At 35.6% G+C, this 16,879-nt stretch overlaps 1 protein-coding gene across 1 annotated transcript in view; it reads right to left on the minus strand.

Annotated features, from left to right (window-relative positions):
* RP1 (RP1 axonemal microtubule associated) overlaps positions 1-16,879 on the minus strand; it is a 330,366-nt gene that overhangs the window by 291,849 nt on the left and 21,638 nt on the right. The window contains 1 exon segment of the mRNA XM_039868930.1: positions 387-1,007. Within this exon segment, the coding sequence (XP_039724864.1) occupies positions 387-995 (609 nt within the window). The 5' untranslated portion in view covers positions 996-1,007.

Below are 16,879 nucleotides of genomic sequence, written 5' to 3' on the forward strand. Positions count from 1 at the left end.
GAAAGTGAGCTCTTGTACTGGCAGCTGCAAGGGAAACTCTCCCCTGCAGCAGGGATCCCAGGAAAATGTTTCCTTTACCTAACAGAATATCACTTCTGGCCCTCCTTTTAAAGAAATATTGTCGAGATCAGAATCTATGTCAACACATTATATAACTTAGTGCTCAGGGAACAGAGCATGGGAGAAAAAAGAGGTCCTCGTGGTGGATGTCTCCTCAGATTCTGACTCAAGAACAAAGGAACCATCTACCCAGATGAACCAGCAACTTCCCAGGAGGGTAGTAACACAAAAGCACAAGCAGGCTTGTGTGCGCAAAGCCTTCCTACCCCAGGAGCACTGTCCTGCAGGACTCCAGCTCAGACATGAGGAGCTTCCAGAATGCTCACCTTCCTCCCGTCTGTGGCATACAGCTTGGTCACGCGGAACTGCATGACTTCTGTCAGGTGCTGCAGAAAGGCCTCAAAACTCTGGGTGACTCTCCTGCTCAGAAGGACCACGCTCTTTGCCTTTGGGTCGCCATTCCTGAAAACCACAAGCCTCCGCAGGGCGCGCAGCATGCCAGGAGCAGCGGCCACGGGGATGCGGTGCGCGTGTGCACTAATGGCCCGGCTGCTGTGCCAGGGCCTCGGGCGCTGACGGGCCTTGTCCAGGTCCACCGGCTGTACCTTCCTGCCGTGGGAGCACAGGTACGACTCACCGTCCTCTAGCTCCTCCAAGCGCGTGATGCTGTGTCTTCCCCGAGGGGTGCTGATATTCCTCACCCCAAAAGGTAGAGGAACCTTCCTTGACAAATTATCCAGCAGAGCATCAAATGTCTTAAAGGAACGAGGGTTAACCACCACCTTGACCCCTCCAAATTGCGGGTCTCCGCTCTTGTAGAAGCTGATCCTTTTGGCCACAACGGGATGAGTGACTCTCATATTGCGAAGGGAAGGAACATGACCTTCAGAAGAACGATGAATCATGGAAAAACTAGTGGAAGGAGTTTCGCTCATTTTGGCAGAGACCTAGAAAGTGAAGAAGATTATTTATCTCCAGAATAACAGCACCATAAAGAATACACGATGCGAAGCTATCGCTAGGATTTCATTCATTCATTTATTCATTCATTATACCTGCCTATTTTGAAAGATAATTTTAAGGAGCTTACAATAAAAAGACATAAATGAAACAGTTAAATAAGGGTTAAAAACAACCTGAAGACACTGATAAGTGACTAGGTCAATAAATTATACACACACACACACACACACACACACACACACATCCATGTAATTGATAGCTGTGCAACCATTAAATATGGCTTTATAGGTCCATATTTATTGGCATAAAAAATGGCCATGACTTATTACTAAGTGAAAAAGCAGTTTGTCAAAATACATATGTTATGCCATTACCAATGTATTCAGTTGGCCCCTGTATCCATGGATTCAACTATGAACGGAAAATATTTGAAAAAGTAATTTTACTTTTTTGCTGACATACTATGTAGTTAGGCTGACAATGATTGCATCTGTACTGAACATATACATAACTGAGGTCTTACTTGTACATATTTATTATACAAGTGGAAAAAGTCCAAAAGAATATACAATTTAGTATTCATGGTGGTTATCTCTGGATTGCAGAGCTAGAGATAATATTTGTGTTTTTTAATACATTGCTAAATTTTATGAACCTTTAAAATTAACAAATATTACTGAACAATTAACAAATATTACTGAACAATTGTAGAAAATGCAGGTAAATTATCTAATGTTACTTTGGGAAACCACTAAAATATTTTTTCAATGGGCTGCTGAAAATGGTGCAATCTGAATACTGCTCACACTAGTGGTTCTAAAATGAAAACTTCAGTAGGGAATTTCAGCCAATCACTGAAGTTTGCCTCTTCCACTTTCCCAGTAAAGCTAGAGTTTCACTGTTAAGTAGGGATCTTGAGGAAGGGTTTCAGTGGTTCTGGACTAGTCTTTCATTTGTAGCATATCATGGTTATTTTCTATTGCTTTAAATCAATGTAATTATTAGCGTCTTTTGACACAGTAAGAATGCCCTGCAGCCTTGAAGACAAACTAAATTGAACAAACTAAATAAATGTGATCAGTATTACAGAGATAAAAAAAGCATTTTTTTCATTATAAATTAGCTATAATTCTGGCCCAAATCAGAATTATGTTTTCAAGCTAAATATTTTCAAGCTGTTATCTAAGTTTCTTTATATATCTCCAATATAATTTTGTAAATTATACTTATATATAGGAAGATGAATTCAAAGATCAGCCTAGAAATTAGATATGTCTCTCCTTCTCCCTCCCCAAAGAGTTTAAAGTAATTATAGTTCTTAAGACAATAAAAGCAGCTGTACTAGGCATGCGCATCAGAAGCTGGGGAATCCAGCTTTGCAATGGAGTCAGCAAAACTGCAACCTCTTCTCGTCCTCGGGCTGATAAACCATGGTTTGACCTTGGGGACTCTGCTTAATCTCTGCGTCCTCACCAACTAGAAGAGAGTTGAATTCCTTCAGTATTTAAATAAAAGGCTTCAGAATACTTTGCCTTCAATTACTTTTTAGGTTAGTTTATTTACATATTTGAAAATATTTTACATGAATGGTGTTTGAGATACATTTTTCACCTAACTTTGGAAAATTATGTTTAACTATACATAAGTGCATAGTGGGGCTTTTAATTTCAATTGTTTTCTGCCTGGATCTCACTATTTGGAGAGCTGTTGACCTGGTGATCATGCTGGGAACACAGTTTTGTGAGCTGATAAGCTAAGGGTTTTTGTTTGTTTGTTTGTTTGTTTGTTTGCGAAAGTGACTAAAATAGAGTAAGAAGATTTTGTGCTGGGACCAGAATGGAGAACATGAAAGATAAGGATTATTGGAGGGAAAAGGTGGCCCCCCCATTGTCCCTACCCCAGCCCTGAGCACTGGTTTTGAGCCAATGCATAAAGGCAAGAAGTTGAAAGTTCCATGCCCTGGGAAGATGCCAGATGCTCAGCAGTGAAGGAGTATTTGCAGAGAAAGTAGCTGCAGCAGGGTGTTTGCCAGCACCCTGATAAGGAGGCAGTAGCAAAAACAACAAAAATACAAATTTGTATGGTCCTCATTGTGTGTAAGAGGATCTCTGGAAACTCTTAGAATCACTGGGGGAAGCTTTAGAGAATGTTGAGATTTTTGCATACATGCAGGTGAGGTTTAAGAGTCTATGGTAAGGTGAACATTGTATACTATACATTGTATACCATCACAAAGATTCAGTATTATCATTAAGTAAAAAGATCAATGTGCATACAGTGCACAATATCGTCATTGAGGAAGAGAGTGCAAGCCAAATTCCTTCCAGAGGAAGTGTTTCAGACTTTGACTTAATATAATCATATGTTTCTTTTACAGTGACCATGGGACATTCACAGAGTAATTCGATAACACAATTGAGGAAGAGTCAGGGTACCATGAGAATATCAAGGAGGGATGTGTAGCCCAGCCTAAGGGATTGGGGCTAAGGGTTGGAAGAGATAGCAGTATCCAGAGGAAAGCCTATGTGAAGCTGAGATGCCGAAGGCAAAGTGTGGTGGAGATGTCCTCCAGTAAGAAGACAGGAATTAGGGAGGATCTCCCAGCGCACAGGAGCAAGACCAGGCATGTGAAACAGTGTCCCCTATCATAAAACAGAGCTACCAGCCCTCCACATCTTTTAGTTACCCTGACTCAATTATGCACCTTTCTTAATCAGCTTTAAAAATTAATCAAATTTGGATGGAAATTTAAAAATGCTTTTTACATGTTTTAAATAATAAGGTTTATTCTCTTTCTTCTGAAACTGGGATAAGGCAGTAATATACTTAGGGGCTACCTGAGGAACAAACAAACTGAGTAGCCAAAAGCAGTCTAATTCTCTCAGCAGGTTAGGCAGAAGGAGGAGAAGTAGAAGTAGAAAGAGGTAACAAGAGAAACCACAGAATCTTAGGGCTCATCACTTTCCTCCCTATCGACTTCCCTAAAAGTAGCAAAGGACCTTCTTAAAATCTTTTGCCTCCGGCCCAAATTATTTTAAAATCTCCTTCTAAAGACTCAAGGGCTTGCTAACAATATCTTCTCTTCTTTTCTGCATTCTCTTCATTACCTTAAGTCAGACCATGGAACTATCATGAATACTTGCATCGCTTTTTAAGATTAAGCAGATTTTTTAACATCCTTCGGTTCCCTAGGTTTAACCATAGTTATCTTTATCTGTGTCATCATCGGTCTCAATTATCTGTGCTGCTCAGAACTAAATAGTCTACCAAGAGAGTTGTACCTTCTCTCCATCACTCACTTGACAAAACAGATGACAGACTTACAAAATTAACATGCATCATTTCACTAATTATATTTTAAATTTAATTTCTTCCATGAAGTAGGAATTCAGGCAATTCAGAAAGAAGAATGACATAGAAAACGAAATAAGAAAAATGTTATATTCATGTTAGTTCTGTGGCAATTCAGAAATTTAATGTTGTAAGAAAAATTAGTTTGTTTCATATTATCATAATTCTACACAGTGGGATTGGGGGTGAGGTTCAGAAAGGCATTACACCAGTTGTGTCCTATGGTAATCACAGCATTGTTGAATTACAAGCAGCTTTCTTTTTCATTAATGTAGTGCATAGATTTATCTAATCATTAAGTAATGCTTTTGTAATCAGAAAAAAACTGTACTCATATTTGAATACACTAGAATTTCTTGATTTCTTGACACTAAAGTTTCCTCCTACTTCAATATCAGCATATTATGAAGATTTCTGGCATATTTGGGTAAAAGATAATAATTATTAGCAATATTTCTTCTTTTTCTAATGGTTAAAGATAGAACACAAATATGTAATCCAGATTTAAACTGAAAAATTAAGGGCAACTAGCTAAATGTAGATTATTTTCCAAATAAGGATTTCAAATAATTTTGTACTTACCAGAAGTTGAAACTTCCTTATTTGTTAAAAAAAATGCTTGAAGTTGTTTGGATAATTCGCATAAAAGTTACTGGTTATATAACCTGCTCGCTTCTTGCAAAGAAACTAATGTCTTTGGATTTATGGTTAGCGTATCCACCCAGGGATTGAGTATAGCCAATTAATTTAATCCAAGGTGATGCTAATTACCAGACAGGATTCACCTTAAAGGGAACCACAGCCAGAAACAAACCAGTTCCTAGGATGCTCCACAGTTCTGAAATCCTAGAGTTTCTCTTGCATTATCTTGCTTATCCAGTGTCATTCTCAGGAGAAAACATTTCTTTAATTCATAAGTATTCCCAAACATCCTTAACTTCTCATTTATTTATGTTAAAGAGAAAAAGTTATTATGCTGCCAAAAGTGAAATAGTTTGACATTTTATCATTCTTTGATAAGTAATTCTGAGTCAATATTTGCTCATGTTAGTCATTAAGAAAGAAAAGGACCTAAGCCTTTTTGTTTTTAAGTACTCCTATTACCAAATCAGTGTAGTTGTAATGAAAATGGCTAGAATTGTAAACAATTTGGCTACTCAGCATAACATAAGAGGAATGAGAGAGGCACAACACAATGAAATCAATTAATTTTATGCTTCTGCATACACAACACTCTTCTACTATTTTGCTTAATCAAGATGAGATTTGAATATGTTTCAGGACTTTGTCACACATGCAGTCCCCAGATGACATCTGCTGCCGCCAATGGCAACCTGTACTCTAATCTGTTTGAAGATGCCTTAGCTAATCGGATGTCTTACCATGTTTCCTGCCTCAGCTCAAACCACAAAAACAAGGTAAGGGGTCCTTCAGGAAGGAAAGATCAGGTTCAAACATGTGCTCCCAAAAGTTGTCTCCAAACAGATCACAAAAGGGAAAAGATTATAAAATTGTACAATTTACCTCATGAATGCTGATTTTGTTATCAAGCCCCTACTAAAAAGTAAAAAATAAATAAATAAATAAAATAAGGAAGGAAAGGAGGGAAGGAGGGAGGGGAGAGAGAGAGACAAAGAAGGAAAGACAAAGGAGGGTGGGGAAGAAGAAAGGAGGCAGGGAGGGGTAGATAAGAGAAACAATAGTGTTTAACTCTGATAAAAACCTCCATTTACAATCATTGGTATCTACACAAAGACAAGGCTATTTAATCAACAAAGAAATTGACGTTTACAGGGTAGCAATAGGAATAAATGTCATCATTAACAGTTCCAAATCAAAGTGCAAATTTTAAAAGTTTGGAGGCAAGTGTTTGCAAGTGTGGCAGGGCACCAAATTATATAGAGCTTTGTACTCCATGATGAAGACTTTGACATTAACTGAGATGAGAAACTAAAGGAGAGTTTTGAGAAGAGGAGTAATGAACCGACTTACATTTCAAAGTAAGATGTGTTGGATAATCTGTTAAAAGTTGAAGTTAAAAATACTGGTAGACGAAAGGGAAAATGGTGGAGTAGAAAGTGCTAGAAATCTGTATACTTGGGCAGTGATTGCACTGGCAGAAACTGTCTGAAGCGACTATTTCTGGATACTATTTGAATGCTCGCAGCTTCCAGAAGGCTTGGCTGGTAAATTGCAGTTAATTTTAGTCTGTTTCATCCATTAGCACAGTAGTGGTTACCCATCTCTTTTACCCCAGCCCTATGACAAGCAGCTGTGGGGACAATAGCTTGCATTTTTGGAGCAACTTGTGGGAGCCAGAGTGGGTAATAATATTATTCTATTGGGATTCTGTGTTCTGATTGCTGATTTCTGCTTCTGATCATTGAGGTACAGCCATTGTTGCAATCCCCACTGGCTGAAGTGGCAAACGGGATTTAAAGAGACAGCACTTGGATTTTTTTCCTTCCTTCTTCCCACTTTTTTCCCCCTTTTAGGAGTAGGCTTTAAAAGAGTAGGATATTCAAAAGCAACTATGCATATGGGAGAATTTAGAGAGTACTCTTGCGTGCCTTGGGGAAGAAGAGGGCTTAGAAAAACCTGAAAAGATGTTGAGTTTTCACCCGTGTGATCTTTAGCAAAGAGACACTGTACAATTTAAAAGGAAAACCTGCAAACCCTGGAGAAAGGAGAAATTTTGATTTCCAGTGTTATGACATTGTAAGACCCAAAAATCTAGTTTCTAACAACAACAAAAACAACAACAAAAACAATCACAAGGCACACAAAGAAATAGGAAAATATTGCCCATTCAAAGAACAAAATAAATCAACAGAAACTATCCCTGAGGAAGCTCAAATACTAGACAATGGCTTCAAAACAACTGTCTCAAAGATGCTCAAAGAGCAGAAAAAAAGCATTAACAAAGACAGAAAGTCTATGTATGAACAAAATGAGACTATCTGTAAAAAGATAAAACATATTAAAAGGAACTAAAAAGAAATTCTGGAACTGAAAAAAAAATAACTGACATGAAAAAATCACTAGAGTGGTTCAAAAACATTTGTGCAGGCAAAAAATAGAGCTTAAAGCTAGAACAATTAAAATTATTGGATCTGAGAAACAGAAAAAGATTAAAGAAAAGTAAAGAGAGTATAAGGGATCCGTAGGACATCAAGTAGACAAATATAGTCACTGTGGGTGACTCAGCAGAGAGAGAGAAAATTATTTGAAGAAGTAATGGCTGAAAACTTTCCAAATTAGATTAAATACATGAATCTATAAATTCAAGAAGCTCAACGAACTTGATGTAAGATAACCCCAAAGAGATCCACATTCAAGACACATTATGACTAAAGTGTCAGAGCCAAAGACAAAGAGAGAATTTTGAAAGCAACAAGAGAGAGGGAATTTTTCACATATGAGGGATCCTCAATAAGATTGCCAGCTAATTTCCCATCAGAAACCTTGGAAGCCAGAAGGCAATGGCGATATAGTCAAAGTGATGAAAGAAAAAATAACCAAGACTTCTGTCTTTTGAAAATAAAGAAAAATTAAGACATTCCCAGATAAACAAAAATTCAGGGGATTTGTTACCACCAGACCTGCTCTGTAAGAAATGTTAAAAGTTTTTAGAATAGAAATGACAGGACACTAGACAGTACACAAAGAAGTGAAGTAATCAGGAAAAAGAAATAAAGATCTCTGGTTAAAGGTAAATACCTTTAGGTATAAATAAATGAACAATTTATAAAAACTTATATTATTATAATTTTTATAACTTCAGTTTTTATTTTCTACATGACTTAAAATAAAAATGGATAAAACAATTATTAATGTCATTGGACACACAATAAAGCCTTAATTTGTGATGTTAATAACAGAAAAGGGGAAACAACTGTATAGAAACAGATATTTTCTATGCTATTGAAATTAAGTTGGTATAAATTCAAATTAGATTGTTAAAAAGAAATACAAGTAGAGCAATTAGGAGAATATTGTAATAATCCAAGCAAGAAGTCAAGATGACTCAGGCCAAGATGGCTGCTATGGAGAAGGTGTGAATGGTCAGATTTTGGACATTTCCACTGTAGTACTGACAGCATTTGCTGATGGATTGGTTGTGAATTGCATATAGCTGAAGGTATACATTTGGGAGTCATTGGCATACTGGTAATATTTAAAGCCTAGATAAGTCTGGATGAAAACTCTAAGAAGTAAGTGTAAATAGAGAAGAGAATGGTCCAAGATTAGAGCATGAGTCATTCCAAAGTATAACAGACACAGATGGGGAAGAACTTACAAAGGAGTATGTGAGGAAAAGATGCATCAACAAAGTGGTATCCTGGAAGCCAAGTGAAGTGAGAGTTACAAAAAGCAGGTAGTGATGAGTTGTGTCAAATGGTACTTTTATGTCAAGTCAGAGGAGTACTTAGAATTAGCCATGGGCTTTAGCAGTGTGGAGTTTATCAGCATCCTTGACAAAATCTATTTTGGTGAAACAGTGAGGGTAAAAATCTCACTGGGGTAGGAAAAAGCAAAAACTGGAAGGAAAGGAATTAGAGCCAGAATATGGAGATAATGTGTGTGTGTGTGTGTGTGTGTGTGTGCGCGCGCGCGCGTGCTAGTTCTGGTTTGCTTGATTTTCTTACTTGATATCATATGTAATGCAGTGTGTGTGTGCATGCTGACAAGAATGATCTGGTCAAAAGGGAAGATTTGATGCTGCAAGTAAAAGGGGAAAAAAATGCTCCCTGAGCAGTTTCCTTGAGGGGATGGAGGTATAGGTCTTCGAGGAGATTACATAAAAAGTCTTCTCTAATAAAAGGAAGGTATGTAGAGAGAAAATTGGAGATGACCTTCCCTTCTGAGCACTTTTCAGCCCTCAGCAACCTTAGATGAAAGGCCATCAACTAAGGGTGCAAGTGAGGAGGGGAAGTGCTGTGAATCTGATAAGAAAAGAGAAGATGTGGCATAATCAGTGGAGTGGAAGAGTAAATGGACAAAGAGGTGTTGTGGACTTGCAGGCTGCACTGAGGAACTGCTGTGGGTTTGGGGTCACAAATATAAAATGACACCAAGCCACACACAATATCGTCTGGCCACAGCATGCAATTCAGTTGACTTGCATTACACAGAACTGATCTGCCATGATCTGATGGAAAGAGCCCATTCTTTGGTCTATACCCTTGATTGACAGATATCAATCACAGCTTACTGCCTATACCCAGAACTTTTAACTTGGGTGTTCCCAGCCCCAACTAAAGGGCTTTCTTCACACCTTAGGCTGCCCGTCTGCAATCTAGGGTTCTGTGAAACCAAACAAAAGAGCCTGATCTCTACTCTGTGCTAGATCCTGACAAGATAGACCCAGCTTCTGTCCTCAGGATGCTTAGGGCCTAACAGGGGTTAAACTCAGCCTAAATATACTTTACTAACCAGAATGTTATAGTACAAATTGGTGCTTGGAAGGAAGAGATAGCTAGCAATGATTTGAGTATACACAGATTGTTGTAGTCATGATATTTGTTATTAAGATACTAACCATATTTAAGACTTTCTAATTTTCACTAGATTCTGCCTATTTTAAAAATATTTTTAATAGGATTTGCCTGCTTTGGAGATTTGATAGAACTGGAATCATGGTCAGTGTATATGCAAAACTATCTCATGCTATTCTTTTACCCAAGTCATTTAATCTTTAATTAGTTAGGCGAAATAACTGCCTAGAATGAAAACAGAAGGCACAAAATGTTTCTATGTGCTTCTGAACATTTAGCATCCCACCACAATCACATATGTTTTTAAATAGCTTTACTAAGGTATAGTTTACTTGCCATAATATTAACTCATTTAAAGTAAATGATTCGATAAAATATTCTTTTTCAATCACCACCGTAATATAATTTTAGAACATTTAAAACATTCTAGTTTTAGAACACCCCAGAAATTTCGTACCCATCCCACCACCCCCACGCCAGCCCTAGATAACCAGGAATCTTCTTTCTAGCTCCATGGATGCCTGTTCTGGACATTTCATATAAATGAAATCATACAATATGTGGTCTTCTGTTACTGGCTTCTTTCACTTAGAGTAGTTTTTGAGCTTCATCCATATTGTAACATGTATCAGTACTTCATTTCGTCATTGCTAAATAATAATCCATTTTATGGACTTTTAAATTGTTTTTGCTTTATTTTATTTATCTATTTACCAGTTGAAAGGCATTTGGTTTGTTTCCAGTTTTTAGTTCTTAAGGACGATATTTCTATAAACATTTATGTACAAGTCTTGGGTGGTATCACGTCTTTTTAAAAGAAAAAAATTACACATATTCACATGTCAAAAATACTTTTGTTTTTCTTTCTATTTACCTTGCTTACTTATGCTTAATTTTTTTATTGTGAAGATAATATATTTTTAATAAACCCCATTACTTGCCTGTTTTGTCATTATACAAGTTACTTATAGGTCATGCAAGTCAATACTCCTACATTATAAAGCAGAATGACAAAGCAAAATGGTAGGATTAGTTGATAAGAATTTATATTCCAAATTAAGATGGAGTAGATTACTTCTTATTTCTCTTGCTAAGTACAACTAAAACCTTGAACATTGTAGATAAAACAAATACTCTGAAAGATACAGAGAAAGAGACAAAGAACTAGGGCTCTCAGGACCCAAAGAATGATACAGAAATGCATTCTCTTGGTTGTCTTTTTGGCTAATGCATTCCATATTGGATACTGGAGAAGCCAGAAACCCACAGACATCAATGAGAGCAGATAAAAAACACCCCAACAGAAGTCAGCTCTTTCTAGCCAAAGGTCCAGGAAAGGGACAATCTAGCAAGGTAGAAATGATTACTGTCTATTCTGACCAAACACCACAGGGGAAAAAAAAAAAAAGCCCAAACCCATCCCCATCTGCCTTGGAAAGATTTGACTTCTACCCTTTCCCAGCTGCAATGTGGCATCTCTTCTTTCCCCCATGCTAGGATGATATTAGTGAAAAATTAGTAGAGAACCAGCTCTTTCATCCCCATCTGACAGCAATGAAGCCACTGCTCTTCTACCTGCTGGTATCAGAGTGGGCCCAAAAGAAAGCTAGAGCTTTCACCACTATTCAGCAGTAATGAGGCCACCCTGCCCCCTTGGTCAGTGAGACCAAAATTATACCTGCAGTCTCACCTCTACACAAAAGTAATGAGGTCCTCCTTCCCCAGAGTGTCAAATGAGGCAAAGTGGGAAATCTGGACTCCCTCCCAAATCTGGCAGTAAAAAGAGGTGCTCCCTTTCCCCTGCCAGCATAGTGTCAAAGGAGAGCTACTAAAACACAAGTTTGAAATAGGATCCAGAGTCCCATAACATACTACCTAAAATGTCCAAGATACAATGTCTAAAAAAATCATTCATCATACCAAGAACCAGGAAAATCTCAACTTGACTGAAAAGGCAATTAGCAAATGCCAGCACCAAGATGGAACAGAGATTGGAATTATCTAACAACAATTTTAAAGCAGTCATTATAAAAATACTTCAACAAGCAATTACAAACACATTTTAAACAAATGAAAATAGAAAGCCACAGCAAAGCAATAGAAGATATAAAAAAGAATCAAATGGAAATCTTAGAACTGAAAATATGTAATAATGGAAATTTAGGAATCCAATAGACGTTCTCAAGCATAACAGAGACAATGGAAGAAAGAATCAGGGAACTTGAAAATAGAACAATAGAAATTACCCAATCTAAAGAACAGAGAAAAAATAGATTTTTTAAAAAAATAAACAGAACCTCAATGACCACTAGGACTATAACAAAAGAGCTAACATTTGGGTCATCGGAGTTTCAGAAGGAAAAGAGAAAGCAGGAACTGAAAACACACATATTCTCAGAATATGTGAAATTCTCATAGCTGAAATTTTAGCTGAATAATAGCTGAAATTTTCCCAAATTTTGCAAAAGAGAAGCTGATTGAATCTCAAAGACAAACTCAAAGAAATTCACACTAAGATACATTATTATCAAACTTCAGAAAACTGAAAACAAAGAAAAGATTTCAAAGGCAGTCAAAGAGAAATGACACATAACTTATGTTAAAAACAAAATTCCATTCAGTAAACCTGAAGACCTGATTGGCTTTATTAAACAACTTATGAATCAGGTAGCACCCCATCTAGCAACTGAAAGGGCAGTCCAAAAAGTTGTACAAGATGGAAGATTTTTATAGGAAGGAAGGCGAAGTAAGGAAATTATTTAGATAAAGAAAAGAAAGAATTGTTTTAGTCCAGGACATCATCTTTTCAGGGAAAAGGAAAGACAGGTCGTTAGCATGAGTGATGCCATATTGGGCCTTTTCTCTATACCTATAAGAGAAAAACAAGTCAAGTGACAGCAGATTTCTCATCAGAAATCACAGAGGCCAGAAGGTAGTTGCAACAATTTATCAAGTGCTAAAATAAAATATCCGTCAACTAGAATTCTATATCCAATGAAAATATTCTTGAGGAATGAAGAGTAACCAAAACATGCCTAGATGAAAGAAAGATAAGAGAATTTTTCACCAACTACTTAATCTAAAAAATTGATAAGGGAAGTTATTTTACAGAAAGGAAATGATAAAATAAGGAATCTTAGAAAATCTAAGAAAAAAGAAAGCAACAGAAAGACCAGAAAATATGAAAAAATACAATAGACTTTTCTTCTCTTGAATTTTCTAAATTATGCTTGACAGTTAAAACAAAATATCTAATATTTTCTTATATGGTCTCAATGTATGTAGAGGGAGTATTAAAACATTATAAATGGGAGAGGTTAAGGAGAGCTAAAATTTCTGTACTTAAAATGATAAATTGTCTATATCAGTAAAGTGACGAATATGTTAGAGCAATCACTAACATACATGAAGAGATATGCTCAGAAACAGTATAATTAAATCCAAATGGAACTGTAAAAACTGTTCAAGTATCCCACAGGAAGGTATCATAGAGAAAATAGAAATGAAAAAACAGAAAGAGCAGAAAATAAAAAACAATATGGCTGACTTAAGCCCTAAGATATCAATAATTACATTAAATGCAAATGGTCTCATACTGTATGATTTCATTTATATAAAATTCTTGGAATGACAAAAGTATAGAGATGAAGAACAGATTAGTTGTTGTCAGAGGTTAGGGGTGGTGTTTGGGAGTGGTCGTATCCCCTTAAGGTAGAGCCCAAGGGGGATCTTTATGGTGACTGAATATTTCTGTATCTTGATTGTGATGGTGGCTACACATGTGACATAAAACCACACACACACACACTTTCATCAACCCAGAAAGACATTTTGTCCCCATCTGCAGTCATTTCTCATTTCCACCCATAACCCAAAGTAGCCACTAATCTACTTTCTGTCTTTATAAATTTGTCTATTCCACACATCTTATATAAATAGAATCATATGATATGGAGTCTTTTGTGTCTGGCTTAATTTATGCAGCATAATGTGTTCGAGGTTCGACTATGTTTTAGTCTATATCAATACGCTATTGCTTTTTATCGCTGAATAGTATTCTGGTGCACGAATATAACATATTTTGTTATCTATTTACCAATTAGATAGACATTTGGATTTTATGACTAATCTTGTTGGACAAGCATTTACAACAGTTTTTAATGTACTCCATCCAACACAACAAGTTCCATCCAACACAACAAGATGAAGCATTTCCTTCATCTGGAAATAACTGCTAGTGAGAAATACATGAGAAATAAATGGTGAAAGAGCCATAATTCCCCATGCTACAGAGGACTCATGTTCCTATTTCTAAAACTTATAGAACTAAACTGATACCAAATTCTATGAATAAACAACATATATTTATCTACTTATCTAGCAGTGCTATAATCATTACAACAACAAAATGTACTAATTACTTCCTTTGTGCTGGTACCATGCCTAATGTTTTAAATGAATTATTTTATTTAATTCTCACAAGAACTCTATGAGGTATGTACTATTATTATTCTTGTTTTCCAGGTGGTAATACTAGGGTTAAGAAAGGAATAATAATTCACCAAAGGACACACAATTAGTAAATAGTGAAGTCTTTTAACTATCAAGTGTTGAAGCATGTTTGTATGTTGAAGCCATACTGTGGAGGATTGAAAATGCTAGGCTAAGGAGTTTTGATTCTGTTCTATAGAATACAGAAATGTAATGAAGATTTTTGAGCAGGGAAATGACATCAGAATTGAACATTTCCCTGACGTTTCTATGTCAGATGATTTGGAGAAGGAAACTGGTAAAGTGGTTCTAAAAATAGTTAAATCAAGAGTTCATGAGTACCCGATTTAGAGTAACGAGAATAGGAATAGATAGGAAGGAAATTATTCCCCCCCAAAAATTCAGAGATAGACCCAAAATAAAATAACAATTGGTTAATTGTGGAAGGCAAGGTGATAGGTGATTTATTTAATCTTTTAAATGAATAATCTATTGTAACTAAAAATCCAGCACAGAGTTCAACAAAAGTTGCATGAAACAGACAAAGATGACAGCAAAAGTTGACTTTTATTGAGTACTTGCTATGTCCTTGTTTAAATGAGTAACAATTTTTTCAAGCATGAAAAAATTGTAGTATTATTAACAACAATAGACTACATAAGAAAAAAGACTGTTAAGACATGAACTGTATAAATCTATTCCATTTTTAATATACTTGCTTTGAGGTCATAGAAAGACATCCAGGTGGTGATATCCAAAAAGCAGTTATTAATATGATACTGAAGATTGGGAGAGATCAGAGCCAGAAAGAGATTTTAGAGACATTCAAATACAGGGTGTAATTTGTGTCTTGGGATTGCTGGAAGAAAGAATTATAAAAGAGGTGAATATTAGTTTCATGTAATGAAATGAGCCAACTCTAGAAATTATATATTTACAGTTGTAATATGAATAGGGGCTATAATTGACAAGATAGTCTAGGTTATGTTGAAATAGCAAAAAGACCCAAAAATCACAGTGGAATGTCACATTTCCATCAGTAGCATCAGATGAAACTGATCTAAATGTACTCCAACTTAAAATGATTCTGATTAAAACATCTTAAAGTCTATTATAGTCTTATAATGAAAGAGTATGATTGAAGTAAAATACTATATATCTCAATAATTTATTAAGCTATCCTAAATTAAAATTTATCATTCCTGTTGTTTGATTAATACTTATTTTTAATTCAGGACAAATTATTGAGTTATAATCATATGGTCAGATTTTCGTAAGTATTTACTAAATGAAAGAATGGGAAAAAAATGGTTTTCTTTAAAAAAAAGTTTGCCTTTCAGGGATAAATAGCCTCTTCCATAAAGTCTTCGAGAGTGTTCAAAATACTATAAAGGAGTATATTTTATTTTAACATAAAAAGTAATAATTTTACTATTAGTGAAAGAAAATGCAGCTATGCAGCTATCCTCATATATATAACTGAGCTAAGTTTAAGAAACAAGTCAATCCATAAAATTACTCCTATATACCTTGGCAGAACAATTAAAGCAAAGTTTCTGCTCAGTAATCAGATAAGTAGACCCTAGGTTTATACTCATCTCTGAACTAACAAGCAGTTCTCAGAGTTTCAAATCAATTATTGGAAGCAGCTAGTAAAAAGAGTGATGTGGGGTAAATCCCACCTGGTACGTTCTTAGCATGCTGCCACAGGGAAATATTTAGATACTCGAAGATTCCAATTTGCTCTGAAAAGATGGCACTGGATAGTTTCATTTTACCCATATGGTTAGATTAAGTTGTTAGTTTAAAATGTTTAGAGGACCCTTATTACTTAGAGGAAATAGACATCTTTGAATAAAAGTGCACTATGCAGAAGGATTTACTTATTTTTAGATGTAGGTTATTTTTTTAAAGTGAGAAAAACACCTTGAAATTATTTTAGACTGATTTTTACCTTAAAAAAGAAGACATTTGGATATTCTCTCCAAACAGCTATTTTATTCTAATTTTTACCATAATGCTATAATCAAGAACTTTCTTTTCCCATTAAAGAATATTTTTTAAACCTCAAATGCAGTCTATTTAATTCATTCTAAAAATGGAAATTTCTGAATTCTAGTTTAAATTCTTACAACATGTATCTTTAATGAACAACTTCCATAATAATTATAGTGTTTCTAATGGCCATTTATTTGTCTTAGAATTCTTTTTTTTTTCCAATTCTTTTCATCCTAGGATCCCTAATGAAAGAAGAGAATGACTACATAATTATAGACTGAAGTTTTAATCAAAGTTTAAAATTTAAGTCTTAATTTTGTCTGAAAAACAGCATGCCAATTTTATCTATGGCTATCCTATTTTACTATAAAAATGATTCAAAAGACTTTTCATGGAGCAGTATCATAATTGTACCCCATGGCTTCTCAAAATCTCCATTTAAGCATACCAGCAAAAAATATGTTTCTAAAAGAAGAAGAAGAAGAAGAAGAAGAAGAAGAAGAAGAAGAAGAAGAAGA

This window comes from Pteropus medius, unplaced genomic scaffold (genome assembly GCF_902729225.1).
Source record: "Pteropus medius unplaced genomic scaffold, Ma_sr-lr_union100, whole genome shotgun sequence".
NCBI lineage: Eukaryota > Metazoa > Chordata > Mammalia > Chiroptera > Pteropodidae > Pteropus > Pteropus medius.